The following is a 16239-nucleotide window of genomic DNA, read 5'->3' as shown; positions in this document are numbered from 1 at the left end:
TACTGATGGAGTTTTAATAGAGGTGTGTACTTGTGCAGGGTTTTTTTGGGGGGAGTTGGGAAAATGGTGGTGGGGAATGAGAATTTTTTTAACTGATTACTTTTAAACTGTTATTAAACTTCTCTTTCTGCAAGTGGTTGCTTATGCCACTGGGATTCACATAAGAAGAAATTTATTTTTAATGGGTTGTGCCTTTGCATGAATAGGGAGGTTGAAGAGAATAGCAGTCTCTAAATGAGGTTTGGATTGCTCCTTAACATAATAAGGTCTTTAAAACCTTGATCTACTTATATTCTATGTGCAGCCTAGACCTATTTGGGGAGAGAGACCAGAGAAATTATTTCCTTGCTGTGTGTTTTGTGCATACCTGTATTAAAATTCTGTTCAGTAAAGGATGACAGCTACTTGGTTAGTCTTTATTCCTTGTGTGGCCTGACCACAAACTTCAGTAGCCTTATTTTAATGAGTAGCTGGCAGGCAGGGAGAAGTGTACAATTTGCAGCCATCCAAATTGCGATGTGGAGCTCTGCATTGGATGCAGAGGATAGAAGTGGTGAGAACAAAATAACTGGCAACAAAACTGATGCCAAACTATTTGGAGAGTGGACCTAGAGGATGTATTTATCTACAACAGCAATGATTTAAATAGTTTCAGCTCTTCTTTACCAGACAGCATAATAGCTCTGTGATTTATTTAATTTTTACCTGAAAGGTATTTTCGAAGAGCATGCTATAACTGCTGAATTTTGTGGAGAAGCCAGGCTTTAGTGATGGAAGAGTGTGTTTCAAGCAATGATGTTTCATGCTGTCATTTAGGACATGGACAAGCAGGCAAGTTTTGATTCCCTTGAGCAGAGGATCAAGGGTCTAGTGTGAAGTTTCAGCATTAAGGTTTCAGCCTATCCTAGAGAAGCAAAAGATCGACAAATCTGTACACAGACAGATTTGAAATGAATCGGCAGTCAGGAGCTTAAGTGTGTGGGCAAGGCCAAAGTTTCCAGGGCCTAGCTCATGTTGCCTACCATGGACGTAAAATATTATTGGTGAGATAAGCAAGAACTGTTTTTCTTAAAGAGCAGCGTTGTTAGAGATTAAAAGATTGCTGACAGTGTACATAAAATAAGAAAAGGTGTGTTGGCTGATGGTTACTGGCCAGAAGTTTGCTAGCCACAGGTGTGAGAAGAGCTGCTGGAGCAGAGCATGTTGAAGTTGAATATGACAATTGGCAAGCTGGTGAAATCCTAACCAGAGTGGCTGGATAACTTGTGCACAATTCTGGATACTGTGTGTTTACTTCCTTCAGATGATAAGGAAACAGCAAGTACTGTGAACATCTGTGATACATCTGTGATAAGGTATGGCAAAACTGGATACAGACACAGGAAGGGAAAATTACCTGACTGGTATAAATAGGTTATTCTTAATTTTTCAGTTTTATAATTGGCTCTTCCACAGCTGTGGGATTCTTCTGGATTTGGAAAGGACTATCATTTCTTTCCTTGGGGTAGAAACCAACTCTCACTTGGAGAGTTAACTGGAGCTGACAGAGAAGGAAGTATTAAAGGCAGTTTTCCCACTGAGGCCAGTCTATCTGGAAAATATAATGGGAGATAAGTGGCCAACTTCACACTGGCTTGGTCCCAGCATGGACCAAGGGAGGGTGCATAAAGCTGTTCCCAGTTCCCTCAGTGCTCAAGGCAGGGGATGTGTGGGACGGTATCCCCACAGAAGCCGAGCATGGAGCTGGCAGTAGCTTATTGAGTGCCCTGTGATGAAGTCAGTCTTGTAGATGCCCCATGTGGAGCTTAACAGTCTTTGCCTTGGCCTGTTTCTTGAGTCTTCCTGCCTTACTTCAGGGACTGTCTCCAGGCTTGTTTTCTGTATTAGTTATGTTTCATCATCAGTGGCATTTAGACTTGTTTCTTTTTCATCCTCGTCCCTGCCTCCCCCTCCACAGTGAATCACAGAAGGGCTGTTTTTCTTAGTCATTAAATGTAGGTGTTTGCACACCCCAGCACAGGCGGATCAGGAGGAAAATTTAGCAGACAGCTGTCTGGCAATTTGAAATTAAACAAAAAGTACTTTTGTGGGTTCCAATTAAATTTTATTTTTGCAAGCAAAAAGTATATATGTAGTAGCTATAAGATTCTTTTCTACAAATAGGAAGTGGAGTTAGTTTGTTGTACTCAGTATGAAAAGGTGAGAAAAGGTGAGGTGGTTATAATTTAGCCCCACCTTGCAGTGGAAATACTATTTTTTTTTTTTTTTTTTTTTTTTTTTTTTTTTTTTTTTTTTTTTTTTTGTTTTCTCCTTTGTGATACCCGATGCTTTATATGTATCTTACATATCCTTTTTTGGTATTGGCTTTTATTTTCAACTATAGAACACCATTTTGGCTTCTGACCACATCTTGGCTGTTCATGGAGAATTACTAAGGAGCTCATCTCTTTCTGCAGATATGGAGAGTTAGATAGGTTACTAATACTGGATGTCAGGCAGTGCAATTAACTTTAAAAAGCGAGCATTACTCTTGCCATAATCTTACTTAATGTAATGATACAAATGTCGAGATGTTTTGAGACCCTCAGCCACTTGATGTGAGGGGGGAAATACTAGCAGAAAAAAGGACCTTCCAGATGAGGTTTTCCTTCTACCTGGGCTTCTGGGTAGGCTCCAGAATTTTCATGGTCTATGCTGAGTTCCAAACTGACAGAGATGTTTAGGGTGGTGTTAATCAGTAGGGACAATGCTGACCAATGAGACCATGTGTATTGGTCTTTTCCTTCTTACTTGCAGTGATTTAATGGCTACTCATGAAGAAGCTGGTTAGAGTGTTTAAAAACTGATTACTTTCCTAGAATACCCAGCTAATTGTATTAGCTGAAAAGAAGCATGAAATGTCCCAGCACCTTTGAAAGAGTGGATCAGGGATCCATCTCATCTGCCTTTGATGTTACCTAACTTTGGAAATCTTGGTGTTTAATATTTTTTGTATCTCCCATTCACACATTGAAGTATGATATAAAAATGGAAGCATTCTTTTCATGCCTCTGAAGTAATGTGATTAATTCAGAACTGTGATTATGACTGTTCAGGTATTAAGAGCAAAGGAACACAGAGAAGCAGAGTGGCTGGATGAGTTTGGGAGTGTCTCAGAACTGACAGTTAAAAGGCATCTGGGAAGCTGATAAGGTGAGTAATATTTTTCGTGTTCTTTGGAGATTTGTGTTTTTCTGTGGTAGATGTGTGTTCCAGCCAGTAACATTATGGAACAGCACAGAAATGCTGACCTGTTACTGACGAAGAGTGTAGCTCCAAGAAGGTGCTTTTTGATGTGACCCTCAATACTGCTTCTTCAAATGCAGTGCTGAAAATTTTCACCAAAATTTTTGTCTTGCTTTACAAGGAAAAGTTGCTGAAAGCCATTAATAACAAGTGTGTTCTAGTGCTTGAACAGAGGCCAGAATGAAGTTGGATTAAAGGGCATTTTGCCCTTGAGTTAAATGGCACTTTGGCAAATGCTTATCTGGTATGTATTGTGCAAACATGGGACTTTAAGGTTCCCAATAACATTTAAGTTCAAGGTATAAAAATATGAAGAACAACGAAATTGTACCAGATATAGCTAAAATATGCTTCTGAATTTTGTAGTAATTGAAATAAATTACAAGATTTTTTTCCTTTTTAAATTTTTTAAATTTTGATTTTCTGGCAGATAAAATTTTGAGGCTACCTAACATTTTTTAACTAAGACTGTTAAATATGACTATTGAAATTCATGGGCCCAATGACAAAAATTCTGTAACTGTTTAACTGTAATACAGCTATTGTAGGTATGAACCTTGGGTCAAGAGAAAGCGTGTACCTCCCCTTTTTACTTTTGGTAGTTGTTTTATGCACTTTCTATATTCCAAGGAGCAGCTCATTCAAAATAATAGCTCTCATTGAATACAAGCAACAGATAGTCCTTCAATGTAAAAATCTAGCTGGAAATGGACAATTGCCTTGTCCTGTCCCATCAAAACCACACTTGAGTTCACTTTACTAGATTTTAATTTGATTTGCTATGCTTTTTGAATGGATGGAGGAAAGACTGGCATACTGTATGTGACACACAATAAAATGAGAGAACCAGTACCCTTTTTGCTAGAACAGCTTTACATGCAAGCCAAATAGTTACCTTCATGTGAAGAGAAAAGTAGTTTGAGAGGTTATGGTGCTGGTTTGTTTGCTTAGTTGAAAAGATTGTTGAATGTGTGCTGCTGTGGCCTAAATTATTGGATACTGAGAAAACCAAACTTGCTCTAGAGGAAACTTTTGTGATTGCTGAAGACATTATTAGGGCACATTTGACAGTGAGGTGAAGAGAATACAGCTTCAACCAAATGTTACGTTTCTCTCTTCTTTCCTCTGTTTCAGATGTCATCTCTACCAAGGAGGGTGAAATGTGTAGCCAAAGCCCCTACATCAGAAGAACTACCTTCATTTCTTAATTCGTAAGATCATTTTTTTCCTTGGAATTTTTTAAGGGTTTATGCTAAGCATGAGCAATTGCGTAAGAACAACATTCAGTTTCTGAGAAGTTGATTAAAAAGTTTCAATGCACAAAACTTCAGTTATAAAATGCAAATTACTTAGGCTTATTCATGCTCATAATGAAGATAGGGTGAAAGTGAGCTACCAGTTGTCCAAACAGAGTCATGTGTACGATGTGTGTATACATCATAAAAGTTGGTAGATTGTTTAAGACATTAGCCCTGTAGCAGTGTGAAAGACCTGTATTTGTTGACTCTCTTTACCTTTCTGTTAATTTTTCCTGTTCACTTTTCTTTCATGCCAAAAACCACTCAAGACTAGCTTGCTTATGTATTTTTTATTCTTCTCATAAGCAATATTGTTGATTCATTTGTTTTTCAGAACCTCTGAATCAGAGGAGGAAGAGGAGGAATGGGAGCCAAAAAGCAAAATTGCCAGGAGACCTCGTTTGCCAAAGAAAACTGAGGCAAAAACTAAAAAAGCTGCTACTCCACGGTCAACTGTGGCCAGGAAGGTGGTCAAGAAGGTAGCAATAAAAGAGGAAATGGTGCGTGTCTGTAAGCAAGAGACGTTTAATTACTGCTCTTGGGAAGTAACATGAACATTTTTTCTGACTCTTGTTGCCTGAGTCTCATCAGCTGATAAAATTCCACTGTTCCTGTGAATGTTCAGTATGTTGGATAAGCGTGGCTTTGTTTTAAATTAAAGCGTCCATGATATAAGGGTCCTCCTTGAAAATTTTTGTCAATGATAATAGGATGTGGTTTTCCCTAGATACCTTTCAACAATGTAAATAAATAAATGCTTCTGTTCTTTCTGTAATGTCTTGGGTTTTGGTATTGCACCTTTGTTGTCTTCTACCTTTTCACTGTTTGGGTACTGCAAAAAAAAGGCAGCCTGTGCTTACATTTCCTTGCATGGCTGTTCAACCCACTAAGGATTGCAGTTTTATTATTATTAATATTGAAAATTAGATACTGCTGTCAACTATTAACTTCTGAGATCACATCATGGCAGAATTCAGTCCTTCTGCGGATGATCTCTGCAGAAAGTCAATAAAGAAGGTGTGGCTTGTCCAAGGTTAAACTGTATCTTGGCAGTCCAGATCTCAGTTCCAGTGCTTATGCTGGAACCTAACACCTCAGAAGTGCTTCCCTGCCCTGCTGCTTCCATGAATGGAGGCAGAGATTGTAGGTCAGTGTCTTCTGAAGGAAGGTCCTATTATTTGATCTAAATCAGAAGTCTGCTGTGTGTATTTGTATTGTTTCCTCCATGCAAGATACATTTCAGGTTACTTGATTTCTGGCTTGGTGTTTTGCTGCCAGAGACATTACTTGGCAAAATGATGTCTGGTAGCAAGTCTTCTTAGATTAAATGAAATGTTGAACCACTTTATAACAGCCAGTACTTACTATGGTTTTAATGTCTTTTTGGCAGGATGTATCGTTGCCTATTGCACCTGCAGAAGATAATAAAATGCAGCTTCTAAAACCTAAGGAAGAAAATGCAGGCACTAAACCAAAAAGTTTAAATCGAATGCCGGAAGTGCCTAAGAAAATGGAAATAAATTCATTCCAAGGGAAAAACCAAAACAGTTTAGTGAGTGATGAAAAACCCTCAACAAGTGTTCCTGTAGTGAAACAAGAGAAATGTGAGGAGGAGTTTGCATTTGATGAACCACCCTCTAAAAAGATCAAGTTGAATGCATGTCCTGAAGGAAAGCCAGTTAAAAATCTGGGAGGCAAAATAAAAGAAGAATTTGAAATGAACTGGGATATTGTACAGGTATGAGATATTTTCCTTTTCAGAGGTACCAATGAAACTATTTCCTGCATCATTAGCACTCAGGATCTTAACGTACAATTTCAGTCCTCTGAAGTTAAGTAGTCATTTAACCTTTGCTTAGGTTGTCATAAAATGTGTATAAATATAGATGTTGGTTGGTAACTATTAAAACTTCAGACTTTTACATCATTCTAATATCTGTGACTTTGGGTCTCCTTTGAACAAAGCTTGCCTGTAACATTTTGCATGGTTCTCCAGTATGAACACATGGGATTTTTGGTGGACGTACACAACTGAAGCTCCCACAGGAAGGGTTGCTGACAGATTTGGAATGTTTGTGTGCAGTTTTACAACTTAATATTTAGTCAGTGTGGATCATTTAGTTGCAGAGACCCATTTGAGAGTGTTTATCAATTTATGGTTCCATCAGGAAGATTTGCCTTCTTCACACAACAGTGATAACAAGGGAGATATCATCTTTGTTTTTGTAGGATTTTAACTTTGAAGCCATTCAGGTGGAGGCAGTTTTAGCATAGCTCTTGTGCTGGAAGCCTGGATGTGATCATGGAAGATTTTAATATGAATAGAATGGGAATAGATAGGACATACTGTATTCGTCATCCTTTGTACAGTCTACTTAAGAAAGCTGTAACATTTTGTGGGTTTTCTCGCATATTCCTGGAAATACATATGGAGAATTTGATCCTTGTGTGCTCTGAAAGGAGTGAATATGATTGTGCAGGTGTTGTTACATTTTTAGGTTTCGGAATGAAACTTTTGAAAGGCTTTTGTATCAGCCCTCTATAGTAACTACTGTAGTGAAGCGCAAACAAATCGTGATGGTTAAAATGTTACTAGGATAAGCTGCTTGTATAGGGTGTCAGTGATTCCATATTGATACTCTGTAACTTTAGAAAGCTCAATTTGTACAAAATCATGTTTTACTTTGCAAGGCTTAGTTTGTCTTGAAACTGTCAGTAGTATCGCTAGTTTCCTGTTACTAGTTGAGTGGAATTTGGATCAGCCCTGGCTTTGTGGGTTTTGTTTGTTGAGCTGAACCATGAGTATGTCAGTGTTGGCTTTAAAAAAAAATTCCAAATTTTCTGAGTTGCTGTGTACAGTTTATGCACTTTATGGTCTCCCTGCTTTGTTTTATAATTTTGGTTTGATGTTTTTTTTTTTTTTTTTTTTTCTTTTCTTTTTCCCAAGAGGTACTGCTTCCTGCATTCTTTACTGTGGTTACAAGTTTCTGGAAACATTGGTTGCTGCATGTCTTGCTGAACTACTGGGTGTGGTGGCTGGATGCATGGGAAGTCTGACATCCTGTCTTGGGGAGGACAGTAGTCTCTGCTGGCCAGTGCAATGTTCTGGGACTGGTTTTGAATGTTGAATGAGAGGCTGTTAAATGTGTTAAATGGGTTTTTTTCTCTCCTTTGGCAGGCCTTGTCAGAAATAACAAATGTTGAACCATGGGTATGTGCAAACTTAATTTGGCTCTTTCAAGAGGAAAACACGATTCCTTTTATTGCTCGGTACCGAAAAGAGCTCATCAATAACCTGGAGGCCGATGCCTTGCGAGAAGTACAGCACGCATTGGAAGAGCTACGGTAAGTGAGTCAACAGCACAAGAAGGGGTCTGGGTGAGAGGTGAGCAACAACTTGCTGCTGCTCCTGTGGCCCTTGTTTTACCTCGTTGTACACACTACAGCTGTAAAGGAACTAATAAAGAAAATAGTTTAAAACTGAGGTAATTATGCTTGATACCTGTCTGGGGTTTTGTGCAGTTTTTTTGGAGGTTAGGTTTTTCTTGTTTTCTTTTTTTTAATCTAAGTAACAAGAAATTTAAAATTATTGATTGCCAAAGAGAAACTAACATCTTAATTTCTTTGCAGTTTATTGAAACTGCACAGAAAATTTTGTACTAAAAGAGTAGTTAATAGTTGCTGGAAATACGTAGCATGATGAAATGGAAGCTCCACTCTTAGAAAAAGAATCACTAAGAACCCCTTGGCTCCCTGCTTGGATCAGGGAAGCTTCTAGTGAAGAGCTCTTCTTAGACTGGAGTGTACCAGGAGATGAGGTTCAACTATCCCAGATCACTGCAGGAAAGAAATGATCAGCAAAGCTTGTGGCAATGGATGAGACTGCTTTCATTCCATCTTACTTTTGAGTGACCCTGTGTTCTTGAGGTAGCAAGGGAACAGACTGGTCAGCTCTTCTGTCAGCTTGGTGTCGTCCTCCTTGTACTCCCTGCTAACCCCTACCAAGAGATCCTTTCCAAGGAGGGAAGGTGGCCTGAGAGAGTTCTTGTCTTAACAAGTAATTAAATAATAACAAAATACCTCTGCTGCTTGCGGTTGCTCCCATATGTCTTACTGAAGACCTAGGAGTTTAAATCTGATAGACTGTACTGGATGCTGCAGAACTATTTTGATATGAGTTCTGTCTGTAAGAGCTCATGAGTGTGGATTTATTCTAGGGCCTTTTTATTTGGCTTCCAGGCCAGCAGTATTACAGAAGTGTGCGGAGCAGTAATTACTATCAGTGTTACTTCGTGATTTTTCTTAGAACTACCACAGGATATTTTGATACAGTTTTGAGAAAAATGGTTAGAAACTTTAAAATTATCAACTTGGTTTGTTGAAGGTTAACATGAGATACAATTCTCAGGGGTTTCAGCTGTGTAATAGACGAGGCCAGGATCAATAGACATTTTAATTCACTGTGAAATGTGACTGTTAACATTAATTTCTTGTGTTTTAGTACTGTTGCAAAGAAGACACATACGATGATACAGAAGTTGAAGAAAGAAGGAAAGTTATCCAGTTGCCTTTTAAAAGGATTGCTAAATTGTAGAACTTTGGAAGAATTAGACCATGTGGTCAGTACTGTACTCTTTCTCAGATCAACCTTAGTTTAAATGTAATCTTGCATTACTAAATAGTACATAATGTCAAGTACATAGCATAATTGAAATACTTTGCTGCTTTTTAATAACTGTTTTGTTTGGTCTTTTTGTTATAAGTCTGCACCTTATAAAACTGGGAGTAAAGGCACCAAAGCCCAGAGGGCCAAGCAGTTGGGATTAGAACCTGCTGCTCTCTCCCTTCTGCAGAATCCTGTGGAACTCAATCTCTTTTCTTACATTAGACCCAATACCAAAGGTAAGCGCTGTGCTTCTTTGAGCAGTAATGTTCTAAATGTCTGAAAATATTTTAAGAGGGAAATTACATTAATTGTTCTGATGTTGCTGGAAGTTAGGCAACTACTTGAAATTCAACAGTGCTTTCAGCAACATGTGATAACATGTTAACGCATTTAATGACTGTTCAACCTTTCATCTCTCTTTGTATTGCAAATAGTAATAACTAGGGTAAACAAATGACATAAATCTGGAGATCTTATAGTTGACATCTGTATTTACTGGTAAGAGAGGGAATCACACCACACACCTGAGACCTTTCCATTGTTCTACTTGAATTCCTGAAGATTCAATGCTGGTTGTACAAGAGGTTTATACTCATAGTCTGTACAGAGGGAAATGTCACCCAGCAAAGCATATCTTAATAAAAACTGGCCTAGGGGATTGGGAGTGAGCAGGAGAGTTTGTGTCTGAATGACAGCAGGGATTGGAAAAGATGTAATTTCTGTAATTTGAGCAAGAACTTTTAACAGCATGATTGTCACATACGGATTGCAGAATTGTGTGTCTTTGTGAATGCAGTTATGGGTGGATCTGTAGGGGGCAATCTCTGACAATAAAATGTGAAGATTGCTGCAGTCTTCTGTATGATGTTAAAATAGAGATGTACTTCTATTCTTCCCTGTTCCAACATGTACTTTTTGAAATTCAGCATAAAGGTACTGAACTTCCTTAGTAAGGCTGGCTCTTACTTTTCCCACTTCAGTTTATTTAAGTATTACTTATAAAATTCTGCTAATTTTGCAATAAAAATCAGTTACTAAATATTCTGGTTATTAAATTACTGCATTTCAGCATATGACATTACTTCATACAGCAGTGTATTGCAGCCATATATCTGACTATTCTGGTGCAGTCTAAAGAGCCAAAAAAAATCTCTGTGAAACTTCAGATAAATTATTTAGAATATGTTCAAAAGTAACTGCTGTTTGTTGCACCATAAACATTAGTTTTTGGAAACCAGTACACCTATTTGCAATTCTGTGCTAAAAATAATGCTGCTTAGGTTTATATAATGGTCTACCTTTGAAAGACATCAGAAGTTATATACGTCTGTGAACTGGGTCACTTTTATCACTTTGGGAGCCAGTTTGACAGCTTATATACAACTTGACATCAGAGTGTTTTTTGGTTTTTTTTCTTTTTTTTGAGCAATGAGCCAATTGCAGTACAGAAAAGTTTTCATCAAATCTTAATATTTGGTTCTTTTAAATTCTCAGTGTTTTTCAACTTATCCTAAAAATAAACTGAAATAAAAACAGCAGTTCATGTTTCAAGGCCTGACATTGGAAAGTTAAAGAAGCAGGCTAACCAGAAAACTTTGTTCTTCTTTTTAGTTGTATGCATGATCAAAAATTTCTCTAATTATACAAGCATGTGCTGGTGGACACAGTAAAGTGCCTGTGTGAGTGGTGCTTGTTGAATGGGAACTTTTTGATTATTTCCCAAATTCTGACTTGTTTGGGCCTGTGCTATCTCGTTCAAATAATCTACCTGAGTGTCTCAGTCTGTGTTCAGTATGATGCATGTCTTCAAATTCCCATAGCTTTGTATTCTGACATCACTTCTACCATAAGAAATAGTAACTCATGGATGTAAGGTTCCAAAACTTACAACTTCTGGTAGGTTTAAGTATTTAATAATGTATTCTTATTCTCACATTTTTTTTTCTTTTTGGCAGGTAAGTTTAGCTTCCTCATCTTAAAAAGGGGCAAGATAAATTTTTTTATAGTGTGTAACTTTATAGCCTAATCAGAAGGAGGGTTCTGGGTTCAATGAATAGGTAAAGCTGTGCAAGCTATTAAAATGGTGTAAATAAAGCTGTCCATTAGGCAGCAGAGTGAACAGCAGCATGTGTTGCAAGAGACAGTTTAATGCTGCATCTGCTAGCTCTAGGATTCTTGCTGTTTGTTCTGAGGCATTCATTACTGACTCTTGCTAGAAGCAGAGCTAGATATAGCAAATATAAATACAAGATGTCTCTTTTATTTCATTATCTCTGCTTCTGGTCTAATTCAATCCCTTTGCTAAGGAGAATTATGTGCTTCCTCTTTTGGCCATTTGAAGGAAAGAATGAGTTCTGTGTGTTGGAAATTAACCGAATGATTCTGTTATCTCTCCAGAGATATGAAGACATTTATAACTCCATGTCTTTGAAGACATTTTATAACTTCTGTGTTTCATAGGAGAGGTTGATGGTACCCTGACCTCAAAGTGTTGTTGTGCACACTCCAGCTATGATACAGTGGAATTATAAAACTGTTGAACAGAGAAAAGACAGGATTACCTGCAAAGATTTTTAGGCAGTTTGCATACCAGTAGCAAAATATGTAGACTTCTGCTGGCGTTACTCATTTTATTAAAAACTCCAAAATTAATTTTTTCAGAAGTTATATTTAAATATCCAATTTTACTGTTGCATTATTTACATCACAAATGTCAAAATCTGTTAGCATGCAAGTAAAAAAATTTTTTTTTTTCTCAAATTTTAATATAATTTTGACTTACAATAATGCACTGGTCACTTCAGGCTCATTAAAAATGTAGTTTCAGATGTTTTGGAAAGGAAGCTTTAGATGATAAAAATTTTAATAAATTCTTTGATATCTTTGCAAGCCAGTCAGATACCTTTAATCAGTTTCCTTTCAGCTTGTATATATTTTCTTAGTACTTGAGCAGTTGTGTAAAGTAATTTTACTATTTTTTTCTGTAACTATTAACTGTATATTATAGTGACTGCATATTCTATAATTATTTTTCTTCTAAGGGCTTGAAAATATCCAGGAAGTAGAGGCTGGAGTGCAGCATATTTTAGCAGACATCTTTGCTAAAGATAAAGATACACTGGATTTTATCAGGAAACTGTAAGTTTCGTTCTTACTTTCTAAACTTTCTTGCTTACATGGTAAAATGCAGTCTCCTAGTGGCAGGTACAGGACTTTTTCTTAATGATGTGAAAATTGTGCTCCTGTAAGATGGATTCAAGGCCATTCCAGTATATGTTCATTAGCCCTTCAGGCTCTCAGTGCAGTAGAGATATGCTGTGAGCATGGTGTGGTGCTGTAACTCCCAAAGAATGAAAAACTCTGCCCTGTGTATGGCAGATCTCCCTTGCAGTTAGTGACCCATGAGGAAGTTTTCTCTCTTTGTGTTTTCTTCAGGCTATAACTCTTCAGAAGTGAATCTGCTTAAGCTGATGCTCCAATAGCTGATTTGACACCAGTCAGTGTAACTAGTGTGCAGTGATGGTTGATTTTGGCATTGGTAGCCAATAAGGCAAACAAATATGACTGTTTTTAAAGCAGGACTTAGTCATCTTTTAATTGTGTTAGCTGATTTTAAGTTTTGTTACATCACCTGACTTCAGTGTTGTCATGTCTGGGGAGTTGGTGTGACAGGGCAATAGTCACTTGTTATTTTATCTGCTGTGTGCCATCTGGGGCAGAGAAGAGAGTTACCAGGGAACATGTACCACCTTAGGAACACGCAGAGTTGCTTTGAATCAGCAATGTGATAATTTCAGTGAAGGGGGTTGTTTTTTAAGAGATGTGCTGTCACTACCTGACAGTCACTTTCGTTATTTTGACCACTGGAAGTTCCATAGTTGAATACTCAGTGCTTTACAGGTGAATTCTCTTCATCTGAAGTGTGTTGTATGTATGATAATCAAGAGGAGCATTCAGTATTGACTGCCATTTTTTTTGCAACTTCCCAAAATTTGTTATGTGAAGTTTAACCCATAACTGAAGTGCAGATGGTGGCTTTTGAGTTTGCATTCCCTTGAGGAGGTCTGTGAGCAGCTTTTTCTGCTTGAATGTCTTCTCTTGGTATATTATAGTCAGTACACATTATGTCACCTCAGCATGAAGTTATGTCATCCAGTTCTGCAGGTAATTAGAGTTAACATCACTTGTAATTGAGCAGACTCTAAGCTTAATTTTTATCTGATCTATGCAGTAATGACTTTTTACAAGTTTCACGCTAAAATATCTTATAAATATATGATTTTCATCTGTTCAGATGCTGTCAAAGGTACATTTCCATCCAGTCAACTTTGGCAAAAGTGTCATCCAAAAATCTAAATGAAAAAGATATTGATAAATTCCAACTGTACCATGAGTTTTCTTGTAATATAAAGAATATTCAGCATCATCAGGTAAAACTTGATATTTTAATGTTTTTTTCTTAGAATTTTAACTGTAGTAAATGTTGCTCTGTTTTTGAATTGTGTTGCTTAAAACTAATTCTAAAGATATTTTCTTTTTCTTTACAGTAACCACAGGTATTAGAGGCTTTCAAATTCTTGAAATGCAGAAATAAGCTCTTGATCTCTGTTTTAAGAAACAGAGCAAAGGACTGCCATTTAGTACCCCAAAATGGGTTTGTTTTGCAAGTCATCATTTTCTTCATTTGTGGAGCATCTTCGGTTATCCTAAGCCCCAAGCTTAGACTTATATAACTGGATAAAGAAAAGAGGGCTGAACCAAACCTACCAGCTGATGGCTTGACAGCTAGGCTACCCCTGTTACTGAAGTTCAAAAGCAGAAATGTGATGCACTCAATGCAACTGTCAAGACCTCTGCACTAATTCATAACTAATCACCAAGTGAATTCTCTTGTTTTATTTACTGTCACCTAGCTTAAAAAAAACCAAAACAAACCCAGCAAAAACTAATTAAAAAAACCAAATGAGAATCCCAAACCCAAAACAAACCATAATATCACAGAAGACAGACCACTTAGTTGCTTCTAACTAGAATGTCCTTTTCCTTTAGAAGGCTCTGATATACTCTTATTTTTTCTGTGCTTTCTGTTTTAAACCAGTGCATTTCAAATTAATAAAGGATTAATTTATTACCAAAAAAAATTCACAAGATGGATAGGCTAATTTTAAAGCTGTTTTTCCCCTTTCCAATATGAAAGGTGTTATGTTTATGACTAAATAGCTACTGTTGATTTCAATAGGCTGCTCTTGAAGAGGTACCTGTAGTTTTTCTCTTTGTAATAAGTATTAACATTTACTTATATTGATAGTTATTTGGTAAAAAGTTGCTTCTAGAGGGTTGGGAAAAGTTGATAAGAGCAATGTAAGTACATGTTGCATAAGTGTTTCCTGGGGTGATGATATGATTTAGTTCTTGTCCAAGGCATCTTTTTTTTTACTTAAGGAAAAGTGTTGCTTAGCTACAGTGAGGGCTAAAAACTGCATTTCCCAAACCTGGTGAGCACTTTGATTATGTGGCTGCACTGTTTTATCCAGGATATGTCCTTAATTTTTCAGTTTGATGTTACGATTAGCTCAATCTGCTTTGGTTTATTCTTCCCTGCTGCTAATGTGAATACCTCTGTCTTTATCCATTCTGGCTCTTCAGAGAAATAATAAGCACTGATTTTGCAGCTGGCAGCTGTAATCATGAGATGGTTTTGCACACTTACGTGCTGCTTTTTATCTGCATATTTCTGCTATCAACTACTCTAGTACATTATATATTTCTGTACTGTGAATTGTAGAAGTGTGAGCTGCTTGTGCTTCAGTGAGGGTTCAAGGTATGACAAGGCCCTCTAGTTGAACAAGTACTAGTTGAGCAAAAAATGCATTTTATGATAGTTTCTGACATGTGAAATTTGCTGTATTGTAAATATACTGTAACTTTTCATGTCTGTTTTTGGTTCTTGGGTTCTTTCTTCTTTTTTCAGTTTGCCTTTTTCCCTTTTGTATTTTGATAATGAAATAAGGAGAGATTTTTTTTTTTAAATTTTTTTCTTTATCTGCCATTTCTTCATTAAGCTTAAACCCTGGTATTGTGTTTTTGAAAGTCTTTCTCATCATCATTTTCTTTGTTACTTGACCTTATTCCCCTACTGATGCAAATTGCCATTTTTTAATGTCTTTATTTTCTTGGGTTATGACCATCCTTTTCAATACCCAAAAGTCTTTGTTTTTGTTCACCTAAGACTGTGAAGAGATAGTTCCTCTGTGCATTTAAAAACTGGTAAAAATTTATTCTTTAAGAATAGAGTTCAAGATACCTTCAAGAGAAGGAATTCTCTGGTTTGGCTCAAGATTATTAAAAGAAGCTTATACCTGAAAAATATATAGGAAAGCCTGAACCTCAGAGTGATTTATATAATTTACTAATCCCCAAGAACTTTGGGTTAAATAGGTGTGTTTGAAGAACAATTGTAAAACTTACTTCTTTGAAGACCTTCTCTACTGCTGTCATGACTGCATACAGACAAGTGTTCTGAATGCTTTAGGTAGAGGCAAAAGTCAGCTTTAAATCACCTCTTTTCAGACACACCTCTTTGCAAACACAAGATTCCATAAAATACCACACTGAAACTTGTCATCACCTGAGTATGGAAGTACAAGTGATCTTAAAGACCTGAGTACAACCCTAACTCTGCTCTGGCTTAGATGTGAGTATAGGGGGTGCACAGTAGCCTGGCATGTTACCTGTAGGAGAACAAGCTGTGCCTTTGTGACCAAAGCCCTGGCAGCTGAGAGTGTGCCTTGCAGCACATGTTGCAGTGAGTTTAAGTGCTGTGTAGCAAGCTGTGCTGCAGCTTGGTTCTGCTGTAGGTCTGGGTTACTTCCTGTGCCACTGTCATTTTTTTTCTGCTGAGACATGTCATTTTGTCTTGTTTGGGTACTGAAGTAATCAGGACAGATGTGGAGTCAGGTTGTTTGAAAAAGTTAAAATACTAAAACTGTA

General features: G+C 37.2%; 1 protein-coding gene across 1 annotated transcript in view; it reads left to right on the top strand.

Annotated features, from left to right (window-relative positions):
* SRBD1 (S1 RNA binding domain 1) overlaps positions 1 to 16239 on the top strand; it is a 123517-nt gene that overhangs the window by 1702 nt on the left and 105576 nt on the right. Inside the window, exons 3-11 of the mRNA XM_053939647.1 lie at positions 3096 to 3192; positions 4420 to 4496; positions 4918 to 5083; positions 5974 to 6321; positions 7762 to 7928; positions 9085 to 9202; positions 9347 to 9485; positions 12291 to 12387; positions 13544 to 13679. Coding sequence (XP_053795622.1) covers positions 4420 to 4496; positions 4918 to 5083; positions 5974 to 6321; positions 7762 to 7928; positions 9085 to 9202; positions 9347 to 9485; positions 12291 to 12387; positions 13544 to 13679 — 1248 coding nt within the window. The 5' untranslated portion in view covers positions 3096 to 3192. The remainder of the gene's footprint in view (positions 1 to 3095; positions 3193 to 4419; positions 4497 to 4917; positions 5084 to 5973; positions 6322 to 7761; positions 7929 to 9084; positions 9203 to 9346; positions 9486 to 12290; positions 12388 to 13543; positions 13680 to 16239) is intronic.

The sequence above is a fragment of the Vidua chalybeata genome, chromosome 3 (genome assembly GCF_026979565.1).
Source record: "Vidua chalybeata isolate OUT-0048 chromosome 3, bVidCha1 merged haplotype, whole genome shotgun sequence".
NCBI lineage: Eukaryota > Metazoa > Chordata > Aves > Passeriformes > Viduidae > Vidua > Vidua chalybeata.
Note: the sequence above shows the minus strand (reverse complement) of the source record. Positions and strands in the feature narration are given on the sequence as shown.